Here is a 19626-nt window from a genome sequence, read left to right as displayed (position 1 = left end):
ATGGGGCAAGTGAGACCTTTCAAGTGGAGACACCTTTGCAAAATTGGAAGTTCACTCTTTCTGGACAGTATGTCACAAACAACAGGTATGCATGAGGAAGCTGGCTAGGTAAAAAATATTTGACTAAACCAAAATAAGTTCAATAGAGGGACAGTTCTAAATACAAGTGAATTTATATATCTGATTCCTTACTCCAACTGCTATTTTCCTCAGTTACTAAAGTGAAGTCTTTCACATCAGTAGTATCCACACACTTCTCTCATTTTCCCCCTGGCTTGCTTCTAATGTGCACCTCATGCTGAGATAAGCATTGTGGTTGTCCCCTGAATAAGGAAATGCTGGAGTAGCTGTGTGGGTTTGGGGGAGGACACACTGTACACAACAGGATAGCTGCCAGATCCTACAGCTGGCTGTGCTGTCACTTTGACTATGGTTGTCCTTAGATTTCCCAGAAAGTGAGTAAATCGGAACCAACAGCAAACTGCCACTGGTCAAATCTGGGGTGTGCAAGAGCAATAAGCATAGGGCAATGGAATGATCTGATGGTGGCCACATGCATTACTGTTTCATTTAAATCAAACTCAGCCATCTGCCAATGATCCAGCTAAAATGTTGCTCCATGATTATTGCTATTACACAACACCAGCTGTAAGAATCCACATGTCAGTCCAATATTACAAAGCATTAAAATGCCCTTGATGTACTATATACTGCCTTTCTTTATTGATATACATTGGATTATTTAAGGAAAGAGAAACAAAGTTTGACTTATTTGACTTTAACTGTTTTCTATTTTTAATTAATTAAAATATGTATACCCTGCCTTTTTTCTTGATTCAAGGAATCTTACAGGAAATAATCAAAACATTTCAAATTGTAAACAGATAGAATAAAAACAAAAACCAATACTCCCCTCATATATCCCACATCCCATCAAAAGCACTGGCAAATAAACAGCCTTCCAGCACCTCCTGAACTCCAAAGAAGGGAATCCTCTTACCCCTTTAGGGAGCCCACTACACAGAGTGGGGAGAACCCTTATGGGAAAGGCGAGGCTCTGGCTTATGCCAGGCGGCCTGCCCTAAGTGGGGGAACAGCTAGAAGGTGGCAGTCTGAAGACTGGAGTAGACAAAAACTTAGTGAAGAGGGGAAGGAACCAGTCTTTTTGATATCTGGGCCCCAGGCCAAGAGGGGTTTTTAAAGTCATAACCAAGAGGGGTTTTTAAAGTTCCTTGAATGGAGATCAAAAACAAACTGGAAGAATGTTTCAAAATAAGGATCATATATGCCCCCTCAGCTAGCACCTGACAATAACTGGGATGCCTTATTCTGAACCAGCAGAAGTTTCCTAGTTGCATTTAATGACAACCAGAAAAAGAGTGCATTACAGAGGTTACAAATGCATAGATCAGCATGAACACGTCAGCTGAGTGTAAAAGAAAGAGCGGGTGAACCAGGTAGAACCAGTGGTGTAGAGCAACGGGGGTGGAGGAGTGCGTGACACACTGGGGGCGGAGTGTGGTATGACCGAGGAATGTGGAAGTGAGGCGCATGTCGTGATGAACCCGGGCACAGTTCCCCTAAAGCTTCTACAGCTCTGGAGGTGGAACTTGATAAGAAAGATGGTCCTAGCGGGCCACCAAGCCAACCTGCTTTTCAAACAGCAAAGTAGGGTCCATGAGGATACCTAAAATCTTAACCTATTCGGCAAAAGCTCAGTTCAAACCTTTTTGTTTGGGCGGTCAAGTCACAGCTGACGTATGGCAACCCTGTAAAGTTTTCAAGTCAAGAGACATTTGGAGGTGGTTCATCATTTGCCCACCATGTCTTATCATCATCCTAGTATTCTTTGGAGGTCTCTCATTCAAATACTAGCTAAGGTCAGGACTGAGAGTGTGCGATTCACCCAGTGTCACCCAGCAAGTTTCCATGGCAAAGTAAGGATTTGAACCGGGTTTTTCCAGATCTTAGTCTGATACTCTAACCACTATACCACACTGTCTCTACATCACACTGGCTCATCAAACCATCCAGGATAACTGAATCCAATTCCTCTAGAACAGGGGTAGGGAACCTGCGGCTCTCCAGATGTTCAGGAACTACAATTCCCATCAGCCCCTACCAGCATGGCCAATTGGCCATGCTGACGAAGCGACTGATGGGGAATTATGGACTCCTGAGCTTCTAGACCGCCCGCAGAGTTCTACTCTGGGCTATCAGCCTTCTCAAACAGCATCAGTCTTGTCTTGCGTGGATTCAGATTCAGTTTGTTCTGCCTTAGTCACTTGAGCACCAGCTCAGAACCAAGATGGACACATACCTGGATAATGAAGTCTAGGGCTGCGAGTCATAGGCATATTGATGATACCCAATTCCAAAGCTCCAAATAATCTACTTTTAATGACCTGGATGTTTTCAGGAGGGGAACCAAAAGAACTACTACATGAGGGGAAGTCCAATTTTCCCCATCCCTCCTTCCTGCCAGCTTTGGCTCAGGGTTTCTAGCCCATCTCTCTGCACCATTGGATTTGTCTTCCCACCTGCCCCCAGTTCCCCTCCCCTTCCCCAGTTTGGCTCAACCTTTCCCCTACCTTTATCAGCTCCAGCTTTCTTCCCCTCCCTCACCCAGTGGCCATTGGCACTGCTGTAACATCAGATGTCATTCTGGGTCTCCATAGCAACCCAAAATGTTGTCCCACCCCTAAGGGGAAGGGGTCTGTTTGCATGTGTGAAATTACACTGTTAGCATTACACATCACTTGCAGAACTCTATATTTTAGCCATTGCCGGCGACCTCTTCGTGCCTCCTTGCCTATTTGCTCAAAAGTAATTCCCACGGAGTCCAGCCGGGCTCATTTTCAAGTAACTCCACACAGGAATCCCGCTGATTTCAAACACCCACCAGCCTCCAGGACACAACTGGGAGCTCCCACGGCAGGGCCGCTTTCCTTGCGAGCTTTGCCTGGAGCCACACGAGTCGCGCTTCGCTTGCTGCCACCCAGAGCAGCCTTGCAAATCCAGCACCCGGTTCACCTTCGCAACCCCCCTCCCCGCGCGTGAGAGACGCGCTCTCCCAAATAAAATATTGCCGTTGGACACCATTCTGCAAGCATCACATACTAATCCTCGCCCTCCCTGGCGCTGGAACATTTTGTTCCGATTACACTCGGGACGGGAGTAAATCGGCGCGCTCCCTTTCTCAAGAAGACTCCCAAGTATGGCCAGCCCTGTGGCGAGAGAGGAAGGATGAGCGCCCGAGGGGCCTTCGGCAAAAGCAAAAAACAGACCACACCCGTTCACTTCGGCCAAAGCCAGCAGCCGAAAAAAAGTTCGCCTGCCCCCAGGACCTACAGCAAGACAACGCGCCTCAAAACCACTCGCCCCTGGAGTAGTTCCATTCACTTCTGGAGCAACCCTGCCCACCTCAAGCCAGATCCCCCTTGGTAAGCTTGCTATTCATTTTGGCACAATTAACCCCCACACATGCATACACAATAACACTATGACACATAATTCGCTTTGGAGGCGACGCGTGTTTAATGAGAAGTGCGCCAGGCTAGAGGTTGAGCTGGCCGAAGGGGATTGCCTCCAGAAACTGCGCGTCATACCGGGTGCAAAAGTGACTCGATTTTAATCACCGTTGCAGCAAAGCACGTTCGGGTGGCAGAGGCTGAAAGTTAGCGGCGTAGGTACTTGCCCGAAGCAAAGAAGTCCGATTGGGGCGAGTGGGATTTTCTTGCAAGCAAACACGTACAGAATCGGGCTGCTGGTGGACTTAGAACTGCTTGGCCAGCGCAGAACAGTTGCATTTTGTTGCATTTTCCTCCGAAGATTAAGGCAGCTTTTCCCTCCCTCCTGTCCCCAGGGTTTTGGAGAGCAGTTACACAGCGGCAGAGACTGAAATCAAGTAACACTCAGTCGGAAGGATGGAGGTCTCCTGTGTTCTACCCAAAAACAGCGTTACGGAATTGGGCTGGATAACTAACCGAGCAACAGCAGTTGCTCTTCGCCTTGGTCAAATGAATTTGACAGCGTGTCTCCGCTTAAAGTCCCCTCGCAATTGTTTTAAATGCATGCATCACCGCGACGGCGATCAGCGCTGGAAGGCAGTCTACCAGGCATCCTCTCCCAAGCGCACCACAAATAGCTACTTCGCTTGAGCGGTTTGGAGCAATGCAAACAGAAGTCGCAGATCAGACCAGCGGCCACAGAAAGGTTAACATCGATCTGGAGGGGCATTTTGCAAACCAGTGATCCCCTTCGTCCTGCTATTAGCGAGGGGTGGGAAGAGAACTTATGGGCTTAACTACAGCACCACCAGTTGCGCGTTCCACCCCACCCACAAACATCTGGAGTGGGGAGAGACCCCCTCATCCCTTCAAACTCTCGAGCAGAACTCTCGTTACCGACGTCTGCAAAGAAAGTGATGCAGAGCAATATAAATGAACGCTACCTGACGCTCAGCCCCTTCCAGCGACTCCGCTCCCAACCTCTCCCGTCGCCCGGATTCAGCGCTCTGCAGCCCGAACTCGCCAGCTGCCAGTCAGCGCAGCACACGAGAATCGCGAAGCTGTCGCCGAGCGGGAGTAGATTGAGCCAATTGCGACGCCGTACCTCTTGGGATATACTATTCTGCGCCCGCGGGGAGGGATTATACGTAAAAGAGAAAGGCTATCACCGCTCCCCCAGTTCGGTACGAAGTGAATTTCTCTAGGCTGGTGGACACGATCACCGTGGCCCGTTAGCACAGGGATAAAGCGGGCTGCAAAGGGCACGACAGGCCTTCCCCTGTTTTCTGTAATAGTCGCGCCTTAGGCAGAGGGGCGTGGCGCTTGCAAAGCGTGCGGTGGTGGCAGCGCTTCGGCTGAGACTGGAACGTGGGGTGCGCGGGGCGGCTCGCGGTAGGTTGGTGGGGCGAGGCGTTCTGAATCTTTCCGTAGCCGATTCGGGCCGCGCGCTTCCTCTGTCACGCGGCGAGGCGGTTGGTGCCGCCGTCAAAAGGAACAGCTGCAGTTAGGGCAGGTAGCAGAGATGCTCAGGCAGCCTCCGGCGAAGCGGACTATTGTCTCGCTGTTCCGCTTCAAACGGGAACCGTTTTTCGTGAAGGATGGTTTCTCTGCCCCCAGTTTTTAGCCCTCACCTTTTTTTCGAGGAGCTGAAGTCTGTCCTCAGGTCCTCGAAGTAAAGGTGAAGGATAAAAACTTGGGAAGGAGCCTTCACAAAACTGTCTCTCACACACGGAGAGAGAGTTGATGTGTGGATAAAATGCGAGATGAACAGACAGGCCACCGGTGTACGCACTTCTAAACTTGTAAGTAATAAGCTTGCCCAATGCTCTTATTGAATTCTGTCGTCGTCCTCCCCCATGGGACTTGATTCTAAGGTGATGGGCATAGGAGGATTGCCACCTGTTATCCTCATTCGTTGTTTCAGTAACCTTGAGGGATAAGATAAGGTGGTTAGCTGAGAAATAGATTCCTTGAAGGCCATCCACAGAGTTTGATTCATAGATACCTTGCCCAGAAAAAGGGGCTATTAATCTTCTTCCTTCTGCGGAGGTGGAGTCTTAAATAACTCCACATGTTTACTAACTAACAGGACTGTCCCCCTAAGCAAAATATACAGAAAACTACAAGTAATAAAAGTATGCACCACGCTATCCAGAATGTTTATTTATTTATTTATTTTATTTATTGTTTAAACTTTATGCAACTCACATCCCGAAGTGAATTATTACACACAAAGAAATATAAATACCAAGGTAAACACATTGTTAAAACCCTTAAAACAGCGATAACAATAACCAATGATAAGGCGTCCGCCAACTGAATTTTAAAATTCTACCCAGAAAAAAAAAAAAAAAAAGAGAGGGAGGTGGAGGTCATGTTGGATGGTAAGCCCACGGGCATAAAGCGGTTGGGGCCGGCTGGAGGCATACCATCGGCTATGGGTCCTCGAGGCCGGTGAGGAACAACTTTTACTCCGTTTACAGGCCCTGCGGAGCTTCGTTAAGGTCCCGCCAGAAGTCGCCAGTGCTGGAAGAGGTGTTCCACCAGGCGAGACCAGGGCGTAAAGGCCCTGAAAGCCGTGGGAAAACCAGCAGCATCATTGAGGGGCCAGGGACCTAATAAGTTGGCCTCCGCTTGAAGCTGAAGAGGCCGTGCGGGACATGTATATGGGGTGATCGAGTCCTAGAGGCTGCGAAAGGGTGCATCCGAACGGCAGAGGAAAGGCCTTGAAGCTGTACCTTGCAGAATGGTCGGGGCTTCACGCAGGAAGCCCGGTAAACGGCGCTGGTAACACAGGCTGAAGTCGCCAGGCCGATTAATTTACAGAAGCAGCACTTATAGCGCCGGTAGCTGCCGCCGCTGCATGTCGACGGGCTTAAGTCTTGCGGTACTGGAGCAAAGCGCGAGGAGGCCAGCGTGAAGCGAGGCCGCTCAGTCTAAAGCTGGAGGTGAAGCCGTTGCATGGATCACAGTGGCTAGCTGGAGTCTGCTTCGGGAGGAAGAAGCGTAACCCGTCGGCGGGCCTAAGCGAGGAGGTGGAAAAAAAAAGCAACCCGGGTTGTATGGGCGCACCTGGATCACCTCCATTGAAAGAGCGAATCAGGTGGACCCCCCAGAGTTGCGCAATGACGGAGGAAGTCAGCCAATGGCCCCTCCCACCCGGCGGCTAAGCCCCTCTCCCCTCCGCATTTAAGCCAGAGGATCTCCGTCTTCGATGGGTTCAGTTTTGCAACCTGCTCTGCGCAACCAACCAGCAGCAGCCTCCAAACAGTGCTGGAGCGGCAGGGGCGGTCACGCTCCCCCTCCATCAACAGAATGAATGGCGATGATCATCCAGCATTACTTTGGTAGCAGGTCGGCCCAAAACTCCGATACCCAGTTGAGCAAGGGGTGCATATAGATATTAAATGCTTAGCGGGGATAGTAAAGAACCCTGGGGTACACCGCAATCAGCGGAACTTCCGGGAGGGCGATCCAGCACCTCGCACTTGCTGACTGCGACCCGGAGGGGCAGGGCGTCCAATGTTAATCATTGAACATATGTCTGTTCTCTCTGGAAAGCTTGGAGTAAACTGACATGGAATTCTTGGTAATTTCTTGGGTTGGGCAATGACCAGGTACATACGCACTTCATTGTAAAAATACTACAGAGATGCATGTTCAAACTACATCACTGACACATCCAAATAACTAATTTTATCTGTAAAATTTATAGGCTGCAGAAATAAGGGCATTACTCAACCAAAAGTAATCACTTTTACATCACAGTGGTAGAAGGTGTCAAACTCACAGCCCTCCAGATGTTATGGACTACAGTTCCCATCATCCCCTGCCAGTATCAGGCAGGCAGGGGATGATGGGAACTGTAGTCCACAACATCTGGAGGGCCGTGAGTTTGACACCTGTGGAATAAAGCATGGGTTTCTAAAGGTGTGACCTGGGGAGGAGGAAAAAATTGGGTAGAGGGCTTGTGTTTGTGGGGGGGTTGAGGCTTTTTTCAGTTCATCTGATGAGAAAATTGGAAAGTTTAGGAAAAATGAAAAACTATGAAATATTCCCTTTTAGAATGGGAAATGTGCTGTTGAAGGCTAGATAAATATTCTGTAGACACGCACGGCTCTTAAATTCAAGATACATTTCTGAACATAGTCAAAGAACACCTTATCTTTATAAGAGGAGCATGCAGAGCTTTCATTGCTTCTCAGCTGTTGCATGCCTTCTGTTATCCTGTTGACCTTTTAACCTCTTCCTCAAACTACTATGCTCAGACAGGGTAACAAGTAGCTGATTGTCCTACCTTTCAGAAGAAGAAAGGGGGCAGAAACTGCACCAAAGCCTCAGGAAAATTAAAAATTTCATTAAGAACTGAACTATCTGTACCCAGTAGCCACAGAAGGAAGAAGATAGCCTCTATCTAGAACTATATCAAGCTGTGCAGATATTATTATTAATTATTATCTGTATTATTAAAAACTAAATGTTTCAATTTATTGTGAATACAATATAATGTAATGAATTCAATATAATGTAATGAGTAAACTCATAGTTTACTCATTACAATTTGATAATATATTTTATGGCATTTACACCAAAGCATTTGTTTTCTGTTTAACTCCTATTTTTCCTACTCCTATTTTTTCCTATTTTTCAGGCAGCAAAAATTAAGGTTTTCACTTAAGTTCTGGCTATAGTTCACTTAAGTTCTGGCTATAGTTCCAATTTTGCTTGTAGAAAATTGGCATCCATAACTTGCATATATTTCAATATTACAAATTATGTGTTTTTGTTGCTGAAGCAGTAAAATTAGTTTAGGTTTGCTAGGACAATAAGGATTGCATATATTTCATTGTTTCTCCACATTTCCTTTTAGACGGGGGAATGTGTGGGGTTCACCCTGTAGTTTCAGGATGTTACATCTTTCTTTGAGTATGTAAGATTTAAAAGTATTTAGCTGTGGTTGGGTCATGCCATGAATACATTTTATATCAGGAATTCCCAGTTTGGTGCCCTCCAAGTGTTTTTGGAAAGTGGGTGGGGCCATGTAGGTAGGGATTTGATGGCTGTATAGATTTTTTTAAAAAATGCTACTCCAACAGCAGCTGTCACAACAACATAAGGATCTGTGTGATTGAAGGTTAGCTTCAGCAGCTTGAGTCCACCTCCTGCAGCAGCCATTTTGTGGCTGCACCCACCCTACTGTGTCAAAGGTAACCACAGGCTCTAAAAGGTGTGGGGCGGGAGAGCTGTTTTCAATTAATCATATCACACAGTTTTTGTTTAACTATCCTGTTCTTAATTTTTCCTAGCTGTTGTGATACAATGATTATACCTGTGAGGTGTTTTACTTGTGGCAAAATTGTTGGAAACAAATGGGAGGCATATCTTGGACTTCTGCAAGCAGAATACACAGAAGGGTAAGTGTTTGTTTACTGTTGTGTTTTAACAGCTGAATTAAGATAGGCAACTGTAAACATTTTTGTTTCAGGAAAATCCTAGTGGTCATCATTCACAAAAAGGTCTGTGTAGAGCAGGGATGCTAGACCACAACCTGACACCCTTGGGAGTTTTGGGGGCAGACCAGAAGTAGGTAAATGGCATGCCTGGCATAGAGCATTGTGTCTTTTATCAAGAGGGGGACAATTTTATTCCACCTCTTGGCAGCAGAGGAACATTCAAGGCAGCTCTCTAGTCACCTTTAATGTAAAATCAGTATAAAGCCATGGCAGTACTGAAAAAACAAAATCAGCAAGAGATTCGTGCAAAAATCGCAGTGGAATTAATATGGCATTTACTGACAATCTTCAAATGCTTTCTAAAGCAGTGGTGTAGTGGTTAAGAGCAGGTGTAGTCTGGAGGAACCTGGTTTGATTCCCCGCTGTGCTGCTTGAGCTGTGGAGGCTTATCTGGGGAATTCAGATTAGCCTGTGCACTCCAACCCACACCAGCTGGATGACCTTGGGCTAGTCACAGTTCTTCTGAGCTCTCTCAGCCCCACCTACTTCACAGGGTGTTTGTTGTGAGGGGGGAAGGGAAAGGAGTTTGTAAGCCCCTTTGAGTCTCCTTACAGGAAAGAAAGGGGAGATATAAATCCAACTCTTCTTATTCTTCTTCTAAAATAAAAATACTTTAGCTAAACTTTTTCAACAGGTCTCTTTGGGTAGAGAGCTCCACAGTGAAAAAGCTGTACATTTTAAAAACACTTTTCAAGATTCATTGGAATAGTGGAACCCAAAATAAAACTTCAGTTGTGTTTCTAAGCTTGTGTGTACATGTAGGGAAGAACATTCTCTTGCGTGTGTTCAGGTCATGCTCTAAGTCTAAAGCTATTACAATGATGTCAAATGTATTGTAATTACTTTGTAGTTTAGCAAGAATTTCTTTCTTAGAGCTGTGTAAGTTATCACCCTACAGAAAATACTGATTGATTAGTATCTAAAAAGAATTCGCCTTCAAAATGGCTTGATGCAGAAGACTGAATTGTGGTTAAACAAATCCCATACTGCATTTAGAATAAATATGAATATTGGGCAGCCTTGCAAAAGGATGCTTGATTTGCAGATTTTTCATTTGTGCAACTGGGGTTTATGTTCACTTTTTTCTACAGAGAACATCTTTTGTTGTGGGTTTTCTTAAGGCAATGGAAGAGGGTTGTTAGAATTAATAGAAAACTGATAAGACAATGAGAACAAACCTCACTAAAATAGAGAACTGTGTAACTCCCATTGCCTGAAAAGTAGCAAATGCCAGTTGATGGTATGATTTGGATACAATAGGTTACTGTTACAAGGCTGAACTTTAGGTGTAAACATATTCTCAGAATGAAAATGCATGAAGTGCATCTCAGACACACATTTAAGCATTTCAGGCTCTGTCAAGCAGATAAAAGCTGTAAACCAAATCAACACTAATATTCAATCAGTCAATTACATTTGGTGCTTTGGTTTAACATTGTTTTGCCACTTCATATGGCAATCTGTAAAGAATAGGTAGCATTACTTATCTTTTATATTTTGATCCTAATGTTTCCACAAACATAGCTCTTTCATATTTCTGATACGTTTTATTTTCAAAGATCAATTCTCAGTTTAGTAAGAAGTGACAAGCCCCATCTTGCCTGCTAAATCTTCAACCTAGCACATTAAAGATGCATCTTGTCTTCAAGTACCTCAGCCATTTGCTGCCACACTTCCAGGAAGTTTTCTCTGCAGTTATAATAGTTAGATGTTTTTAACAGAAAGCTATGCTTCCATTTTGGAGCATATTTTAAAGATAACTCACCTGAGCAAATTAGAGTTCGTTTGCACTCTACAAACTGAAATTTAGCTGTGATTTAGAATCATGGTTTGTGTGAGGAAAGGAGAAGAAAAGGATGTGCAAGGTAGAACAGTCTATTGGATCTTCTAGGTCCTTTTGTATTTTGCTATTTGTTTTACCAGGGATCTAATGCATAGTTTAAGAATACAGTTATATAAATTCAGTTAAAATGTATGTAAAGTGTCATAATTGAAAAATATTTTTAATTACTTGTAAAATTATCTAAGGTGCTCTCTGAGCCTACTGTAGGGATATCTTACACATTCTCTAGTGTGATATAAAATTAGGCTGTTCATAATCAACAAGCTTTAAATACTGAAAAAGTTTTTAAAAAACTAAAAAAATTAATACAAGGTTCATAATACACAGTATGGCATGCCTTATATAGAAACTTATCTGGTTCCCACCTTGAATAGATTGGGTGAAGCTTATTGTATCTCATAATCAGGTGAAATGCAGTAAATCTGTTTCTATGGGATACATTTCCTCCCATGATAGGCAGTTTCTGGATCATTTCAGTCTGCAGACTCCAGTCTCTTATACCCTCTTGAATATCTATCCACAAGAGTGTCACCTCACCCCCTAGTAGACCTAGAATTTCAGGTTGCCATTCAGTTTTGGAACCTCTTAAAATACATTATTCTTGTGACCATCTTTTTCACTGATGCAGCTGTATATAAGAGTTTCAACAGATTTTATAAATGAACTTCATACAATAGACAGAGTTGACACGGAGGTACTCTAACCTTAGATGCGGCATCTTTATATACTAGCATCCTATGGAATGATGCTTAAAAGATGCTTGTTTTCAACTGGACAAGAGGCAACAATGTCATCCTCTGACTGCTGAGCTTGCTGAAATTTCCAGGACCAGAAATTACTTCATATTCAACTGTAAATTTCATTGGCAAACAAAAGCCAAATTGTAATTGTAAGCCACTTTAAGACTCCTTAAGGTAAAAAAAGTAGTGTACAAAAACCAACTCCTCTGCTTCTTCAAATTGAATTTATTCTTATATTTTCTATTCTTTCTTTTTTATTTTTAAAAACAATTTAGCAGATCTTATGCATACAGAAATTATTTTAAAATAAATAATTCATTAAATAATTTCTGTGGGATATAATGGCAGAAAAAGTGTTCCTTGGAAACAGAAATCTCTGGCAGTCTTTGTAGAGTTTCTTCCTAGTGTTTAAAAACCAGAGCAGAAGTCCGCAGTGTTCTTGAGCCTGCGGCCCATTTGGAATTCTGACATTGCTTAGTATGGGCTGCCACAACAGGCAGGGCCAGCCACATTCAGCTAGCAATAGGGGTTTCTGCAGATCCTTTTCTCTACATTCCCCACACCTGTTAGTGATGTCTCATCAAGCCGGAATATTCATCTCCTGTTTTCCTTACATATCTTACAGTTGACCAGCTATGATCTGTAATGTAAGTCAGGTAGACTAGACTAAGCAGGGATTGTGGAAACAACTTGTTTAAACCACAGTTTATTGTGTCATCTGAAAGCAGCCATTATTTTTCTAATATCAATTAACAGACCTGATTGTAGCAAACAATAATCATTTATTAGAAAAGCTTGCTTCCTGTTTATTATAGTTTAGAGAGGGCCTATATATTCTGTTCTGTTCTTAGAATATTGTATCCACCACTTTATTTAAATGAGTAGTGTTGTTTCTGTTTGCATTTCATCATGTTTGCTTTGCTAACCACAGAGTTTTCATTACAAATGCAGAATTGGGATTTATGAATGTAGAATTTGAGGTTACATAGTGTTTTAGTATAATATTTACATGATAAATGTTCCTCAATGAGTACATGTCTTGAGCACAAATGTGATTCTTTTGCAATTTATTGTATGATTTTATATAACCATGTGGGCAAACAATGCATATTTGAGCTCCCCCCAGCAGCAAATCTGCCTAGTTTAGCTAACTGCCTTCTGACAATTTTCAGGGTAGATCCATATGTCAGATATCATTAAAATCATTTCTTAGAGTAAAAAATGGGTCAGGTAAATGGAATAATCTGCTTGTATAAAGATGCAGAGATTTTGCAGTATTTGGAAATGCTGTATTTTTTCACTTACACAGTTTCTTCACTAATCTAGAATATTAAAAGAAGATAAAAAATATGCAAAAGCCTATTCTGATTACTAGTACCAGCATGTGCCAACTGTAGAATTTTTAAAAACTTGGCCATGAGGTTTTAAAGATTATTGTGTGGAGAATTTAAGTTTCTGCAGTCATTGTAAAAAAAAAATCTAAGATAATTTATTCAAAAAATTAAAAATAATCTTAATCTTTTGATGTTAAAGCTGTGAAGTCAAACTGTACCAAGAATTCTCTATTAACAACTGTGTTGGGAGCTTCTAAAGTCAAAAGAAACCATTATCAATTCCTCAATTTCCTATTTACCGCTATTTGATCTGTGCCTCACATCTCAAACTGAGCATTATTTAGATATCTGATGGAACAATCATGACCACAGTTATCTCATACCTGCAGAATTTACCAATCTCTGCAAAGCGCTCTGAAAAATCTCAGTGTTTAAAAGTTTGCTCTCCCTGTTTGACAGCAGAGCCAGTGTGCATTTATGATGCAGTTATTTATTTATATCCAACTATTTTGCCCAAGATGGAATTCAAAGCAGCTTAAAACATTATTCTCTCCTTTTTCATTTTATCACAACAACTCTGTGAGGTAGACCAGACTAAGAGTTTGTGACAGGCCCAAGATCACTCACCACAATTCCACAGTAGAAGTGGGGATTCAAACTCAGGTTTGCCCAGGATCCTAGTCTGCCTCTCCACCACACTGGCGTGTATATTTGTTGTTTGGCATGCAGTAGTTAGAGCATTGGACTAGGATAATGGGAGATCCAGGTTCAAATTCCCATCTGTCCTGGAAGCTCATTGAGTGTCCTTGTGAAAGTCACTCTCTCATTTCAGCCCAACTATTTTACAGGGTTATTACTATGATGATAAAATGGAGGAGAAAACAATCTTGTAAGCCTCTAGGTACCCTTTAGTAGAAAAGTTGGGTGCAAATAAAATCAAGCCGTGTGTTCTAGATAATTAGTTCCAGTTGAAAACCTTAATTGTGTGGAATGGGAATAGAATGCTGAGCTGAAAGAGTTTGGCTGAGATGAGGTAGAAGCTGGATGGCAAGTCATCGCCTGCTTTAGCTTTGGTCTTCACTTGATGGGCTGGGCTTATTTGTGGATCATGCTGTGATCCGATGGTTTACAATAGTGGCTGCCATAGAAGCCTGTGGACTGAGAGAGGAAATTTAGCATTGCAGTGAGGAACATTGCAGGCAAAAAATTTAGCATTGCAGGCAAAACCTTCACTCCCCAGACCGAAGGGAATGTCCTTGACACTGGTGAATTAGTGAGACATATGTTCCATATGCCTGCACACTTATATTCAGTGCTCCCCTGCCCTTTGCATACACACCTGCACCTTGTAATATGTTAAAACATTTTTTAAGACTGAAAAAAGCAAAACTTTGATGCATCTTCCCAGACTACCTATTTTCCTATTTTTCTTTCTTGCAAGCTTCCTGAACTGGCTATTTACCATTGCTGTCTTGAATTTCTTTTTGCTTGTTCATTCTCTGACTCTTTTTAATCTGACATTTATCTGTTACTAAAATGTTTAAAGATTTTCTCTTAATTAAGAATCAAGGCCCTTGGGTTTTTTTCTGTTAGGTTTTGGTGGTGTTATGTACTCCTAGTTCTCTTGATTTGTGGGTTCCATTCTTGATTTATATATTTGTGTTCCTTTTTCAGAATTATTTTCTCTGTTATAAGCTACTTTGAATGTGGACCTGTTTAAAAAAACTGTAAAATAGTTTTTATGTTGCTTGTTTGACGTATTGAGTATAGTTCATAGATGCATCAGTGTCATACATCCACCGTAATAGTGTCTCATCAAAAGGGATAAACTCACTGATCTTGCAGTCCCATTAATTTCAAAACAAAGTACTTCTAAACATTTGGGATGGTAGCCTAAAGCTTGCCATGCTGAAGGGTCACTTACAACTGTCAGCAGATTAGTTCACATGTTAATTTATCATTCATTTGGTTCACATATGTAACTTGTAATGAAACTGCATGTATACAATGCTGCCTGTGTGCGGCTATCATTCTCCATAAAATTAAAAAAGTAGTTCTCAAGAGTTCTTCGATTGGTTGTGGTGGGTTTTCCAGGCTGTGTGGCGGTGGTCTAGTGGATCTTGTTCCTAACGTTTTGCCTGCATCTGTGGCTGGCATCTTCAGAGGTATATCACTGAGGGAAGTCTGTTACACACTGTGTCCAGTGAGAAGAGAATGTTTTGGTGGGGTATAAATTGTCATGTTCCTGGCTGGGGAACCAATCAGTAAGTGTTTGGGTGGAACTTCTCATCCCATATGTCCCAGGTAGACCTCTGCGATCAATGGAGGCCAATTTACTGATGGTTCCCGGCCCCTACATGATGCGGCTGGCCTCAACCCGGGCCAGGGCTTTTACAGCCCTGGCCCCTGCCTGGTGGAACTCGCTTCCATCAGCTGTGCAGGCCCCGCAGGATCTTGGTGAATACCGCAGGGCCTGCAAAACCATATTGTTCCACGAGGCCTTTGGGGAGGCCAACCGTGGATTTCCCCCCCTCAGAGGCCCCCGTGCTGCATGCCACACCATCACCGTTGTTGTTGACGTAACATCCTTTTGGCACTGCCTGTCCCCTCCTGGCCTTGGGTTTAGGTGCCACCATTTTTCTTGTTTACTGAATGTGCGATGCTGCTATTTATAGAGTTTTAAGTATGGATTTTAATTAATTATTTATTGTATAACTTTGTCTATTATTGTGTGTTGAACACCGCCCAGAGCCCTATGGGGGTGGGCGGTTCATAAAATTAAACAAACAAACAAACAAACAAACTTGCGATGCAAAGTGTAGTTGATAGTATAATATTGCAGGTGGGGGTTTTCAGTCCAAGGAGTGATTCACATTTGCATTCCCTGCAGCAGCAGCAGCAGCAGCAGCAGCATTGGTGAATGTATCTCCGGTGTTTGGGTGGAGTTCATTGTCCACGAACTTAGCATATCCTTGGCCTTTGCTTCTGGTGTTTTTAAGTACTAGTAGCCAAGCTTTGTTAATTCTCAGAGTCTCTTCTTTCTTGTTGAAGTTGTCTTGGTGTTTGTGAATTTCAGTGGCCTCCCTGTGCAGTCTGACGTAGTAACCTTCTGAATTGTCCAGAATTTCAGTGTTTTCAAATAAATTGTTATGTCCAGTTTTGTTGAAGAAGAAGAAGAGTTTGGATTTATATCCCCCTTCTCTCCTGCAGGAGACTCAAAGGGGCTTACAATCTCCTTGCCCTTCCCCCCTCACAACAAACACCCTGTGAGGTAGGTGGGGCTGAGAGAGCTTGAAGTATGGTAGAAATATTTTTCCTGTGGTGGGCTGTTCCTCCTCAGGCCTCTGTATTTCTCTTGGTCTTAAACCTCTTCTGAATTCTATTGTGGAGTAGCCATTAGCCTGCAGAGCCCAGTCTAGATGATTGATGATGGTGCTTTTCTTGATGGTGCTTTTGGTGCTTTCCTTGAGAGACACACTGGCTCCATTCAGACATCGTGGACTGATGCAGGTTTTTCTGTGATGGGCACAAACATGATTTGTTGATGGGCTTGTATTTATTTAATTTATTACTTGCCCTCCCCTGCTGAAGCCAGGCTTGTATACTCACTTCCCTCTTCCATCATCTGAACAGTGCACATCAAGTTCTTTCATTTGCACCATTTCTGATAAGAAATCAGAATTTAAACAGGCACTCAACAAGAGAGCCAGTGTGGTATAGCTGTTAAGAGCAGCAGACTCTTATCTGGAGAACTGGGTTTGAGTCCCCACTCCTCCACATGAGTGGCAAACTCTTATCTAGTGAACTGGATACGATTCCCCAGTCCACACATGAAGCCTTCTGGGTGACCTTGGGCTAGTTGCATTTCTTCGGAACTCTCTCAACCCACTTATCTCACAGGGTGTCTGTTGTGGAGAGAGGAAGGGAAAGGAGTTTATAAGCCACCTTGAGTCTCCTTACAGGAGAAAAAGGCAGGGGTATAAATTCACATTCTTCTTCTTCTCTTCTGAACCAACACAGGATTTTTGAATTATTAAACCGTTATCAATCCAAAGACTTTTAAACTTTTTAATATATAGAAGATTATGAGGTATACTAATAAAAGTACAAAACTAGAAATTGGTGAGAACATAAAAGAGAGATTAAAAGATGTGCTGTCATACTAACATGCTCAACCAACTTCTTAACATTCACACACACATACAAAAATGAATTCCAACATCAAAATCTATTACCAAGTAGCACTTTCTCTGTCTCAGAAAAAGATGTTAATATGATCAGTTGAGGTGCAGCAGTTGAGAAAATTGCATGCTTCCATATTAGAATATAGTCCAGCATAAATATGAGAATTATCTTTGGCCCCTTCCACACACGCAAAATAATGCGTTTTCAAACCACTTTCACAACTGTTTGCAAGTGGATTTTGCTATTCCGCACAGCTTCAAAGAACACTGAAAGCAGTTTGAAAGTGCATTATTCTGCATGTGCGGAATGAGCCTTTCATTTTTTTCATGCTGCTTTGGTAAAAACCATTTGTTTGTACATTATTGAACATGGTGTTTTGATACAAGTACATGTATTTTTACTTTCAAATGGGTTTAGAAGCAGGGCTAGGTCAGCACTAGGACCCAGGTGGAGCAGCCACAGCAAAGAAGATCCAGCATGTTGAGTTCTGTGGCAGAGGAACATACAACCCTACTAACATCTTTTTCTGAGACAGACTATAGTACCACCTGATCTCTGATTGAAATTCTTAAAGGTGTTACTCTTATAATAATTTTTCAAAGGGGATAATAGGAAGTTTTTGCTTAAAACCAGGTTTCTACAATATATCTTTCCCTTTGTTAGTTTCTTTTGACCCAAAATGTGCATTTCAGAACTTGTGTATTAGATACATAAAGCTTGCAAAAATGTTTGTCTATTGAATGGCTTAGGTAAATCAGCCTTCCTTTGTTCCAAACGGTTCCCTTGGATATACTTGATGCATTTGCAATTCAGTGGTACGACAGTTGTTTCTTCTGGCATGCCAAGTCCCTGGTACAGTAAAGAGATTTTAGACACTTAACCTCTTATCAGACAAACTACATATATTTGAAATTTAAAGTTTTTTAAAAATACATGCTGTGGGGTAAAAAATTCATACTTAATAGGAATTATTTGATTTTCTGCAAACCCCTCCCCCCAAAAAAACTAGGATACTAAACATCACTTTGGTCCCTGTTTAATCTGGGTTTTTAAGGAATAACTTCAAATTTGTCTGTGCCTGCGTTTAGATGTCATGGCAAATTGGAGATAGAATGAAGCTTTCTCAAACCCAAAAGATTAATTGTCCTCCATATATGATGGAAAGGTGAGGAGCAAAGTGAGTGCATGAATACAGCCACTGATGTGTAGCATTTAGAGTGTCTAGCTTAGATTGAAAAGATTTATATTCACATCCCCACTTACAAATCTTTCTATTTGACTTTGGGTCAGTCACACTCTCTTTTTCAGCCTTCCTTGCTGAGAAGCTGTGATAACCACAATTCCTTGGAAGAAAGGCTAGAATAAAAGTAAGCACAGACCTATCCCACATGTGTGATGTTTCAGACTCTGTGGAACAGAGCAAACATTTGTTTGTAGCTAGATTGGTATTGTTAAGAGATTTCCTCTTGTTACTCTGTGGGCAAGGCCTTGACTTCTTTGCCCTTAAATCTGCTGGGGTCTAGTTCTAGCATACTGTTCTTCTTTTAAAAATACCTTTTGCTTTTCTCCATTCCTAGTGATGCCCTAGATGCTCTGGGTCTGAAGAGATACTGCTGTCGGCGAATGCTGCTTGCCCACGTGGACCTGATTGAGAAGCTCCTGAATTACGCCCCTCTGGAGAAATAAATAGGAATGTTGAATAATATGCATTGAGCTAGCGTGTTATTATAAATCCTGGAGTTAAATGGCTGGGGTTTCAGATTCAGACCATGGTCAGTTTCAAAGGATTTCAGCCTGGGCACACTACTGTCCCTGCCTCTAATTTCTTCAAAGAAAATTACTGAAAGGCTAAATCCACTTACACACAGCTGGGGACTCTAGTTTTAATTGAAACAAGGATGAAAGTCCACCAGAATCCTTTGGGGTTTTGAAAAATGTTAACACAATTTAAATTGTATTGTTGAGTTATTAGCAGGAATGTTAATAAAGGTTGATATAACCTACTTGTACTGATATGACTCTCTTATACCACCAACCCCCCCCCCCCACCCAGTTCCTCTTCTTTAAGGAAATGGAGAATGCTAGATCATACTAGCTTGTTTCAGATTGTTCAGCCCTGGCATCTACTAATATGAAGGAAAAATGACTGTGAGGTATTCAGCTATAGTTGTGTTGCATGATACAAAGTTACCTGTAAGAATTGAAATATAGCTGAGTGATAAATAACATAGCGTTTCATGTGAAAAACTAATAAAAACAGAAGATTTCTGATTTATTTAAAAAGGTATCCCACTAAAGAAACGTTCTCAGAGCTGCCCATTTGTATTGCTAACCCAGCTTCTTGTAATGTCTCTCACTCTGCAAAACTGACAGTCCATTTTCCAGAAATGGGGAGTAGACTCTAGAAGTCAAGAGAAGGTGAGCAACCACTGGAATGCAGAGCAAATGAGACCTGTTTTTCCCCCTTTGTAATTTCTAAGTAATCTTACACTCAAGAAAATA

The 19626-nt window shown here is 42.5% G+C and overlaps 2 protein-coding genes across 7 annotated transcripts in view; one reads left to right on the top strand and one right to left on the bottom strand.

Moving 5' to 3' along the window:
* The window catches only part of TSPAN4 (tetraspanin 4), a 672180-nt gene extending 667619 nt beyond the window's left edge, over positions 1 to 4561 (bottom strand). For 2 of the 4 annotated variants that reach the window (XM_048486903.1, XM_048486905.1), the window contains exon 1: positions 4454 to 4545. The gene's annotated coding sequence lies outside the window, so the exon portion shown is untranslated. Of the gene's footprint in view, positions 1 to 4453 lie in introns of all 4 variants that reach the window. The other 2 variants (XM_048486901.1, XM_048486910.1) reach the window with 2 other exon arrangements.
* An 80-nt stretch (positions 4562 to 4641) lies between these two features.
* Positions 4642 to 19127, top strand: POLR2L (RNA polymerase II, I and III subunit L). 3 transcript variants are annotated; one of them, XM_048486914.1, is made up of 3 exons: positions 4642 to 4693; positions 8816 to 8923; positions 18702 to 19127. In XM_048486914.1, the coding sequence occupies exons 2-3, from the start codon at positions 8829 to 8831 to the stop codon at positions 18808 to 18810; spliced, it is 204 nt and encodes a 67-aa protein (XP_048342871.1). In that variant the 5' UTR covers positions 4642 to 4693; positions 8816 to 8828; the 3' UTR covers positions 18811 to 19127. The 3 variants fall into 3 exon arrangements, with proteins under 3 accessions (XP_048342871.1, XP_048342868.1, XP_048342872.1); XM_048486911.1 differs by lacking the exon at positions 4642 to 4693 and adding an exon at positions 4700 to 4901; XM_048486915.1 differs by lacking the exon at positions 4642 to 4693 and adding an exon at positions 5171 to 5311.
* The last annotated feature ends 499 nt before the right edge of the window (positions 19128 to 19626 follow it).

The sequence above is a fragment of the Sphaerodactylus townsendi genome, linkage group LG02 (genome assembly GCF_021028975.2).
Source record: "Sphaerodactylus townsendi isolate TG3544 linkage group LG02, MPM_Stown_v2.3, whole genome shotgun sequence".
In the NCBI taxonomy this organism is placed as follows: Eukaryota; Metazoa; Chordata; class Lepidosauria; order Squamata; family Sphaerodactylidae; genus Sphaerodactylus; species Sphaerodactylus townsendi.
This window is presented reverse-complemented; position numbering and strand designations above follow the sequence as displayed.

What these genes read in the sequence shown, in the direction of transcription:
- POLR2L (XM_048486914.1), top strand. Translation starts at nt 8,829, where the DNA reads ATGATTATACCTGTGAGGTGTTTTACTTGTGGCAAAATTGTTGGAAAC. An exon ending in CAAGCAGAATACACAGAAGG is followed by an intron (nt 8,924 to 18,701) that starts GTAAGTGTTTGT and finishes CTCCATTCCTAG; the next exon opens with TGATGCCCTAGATGCTCTGG.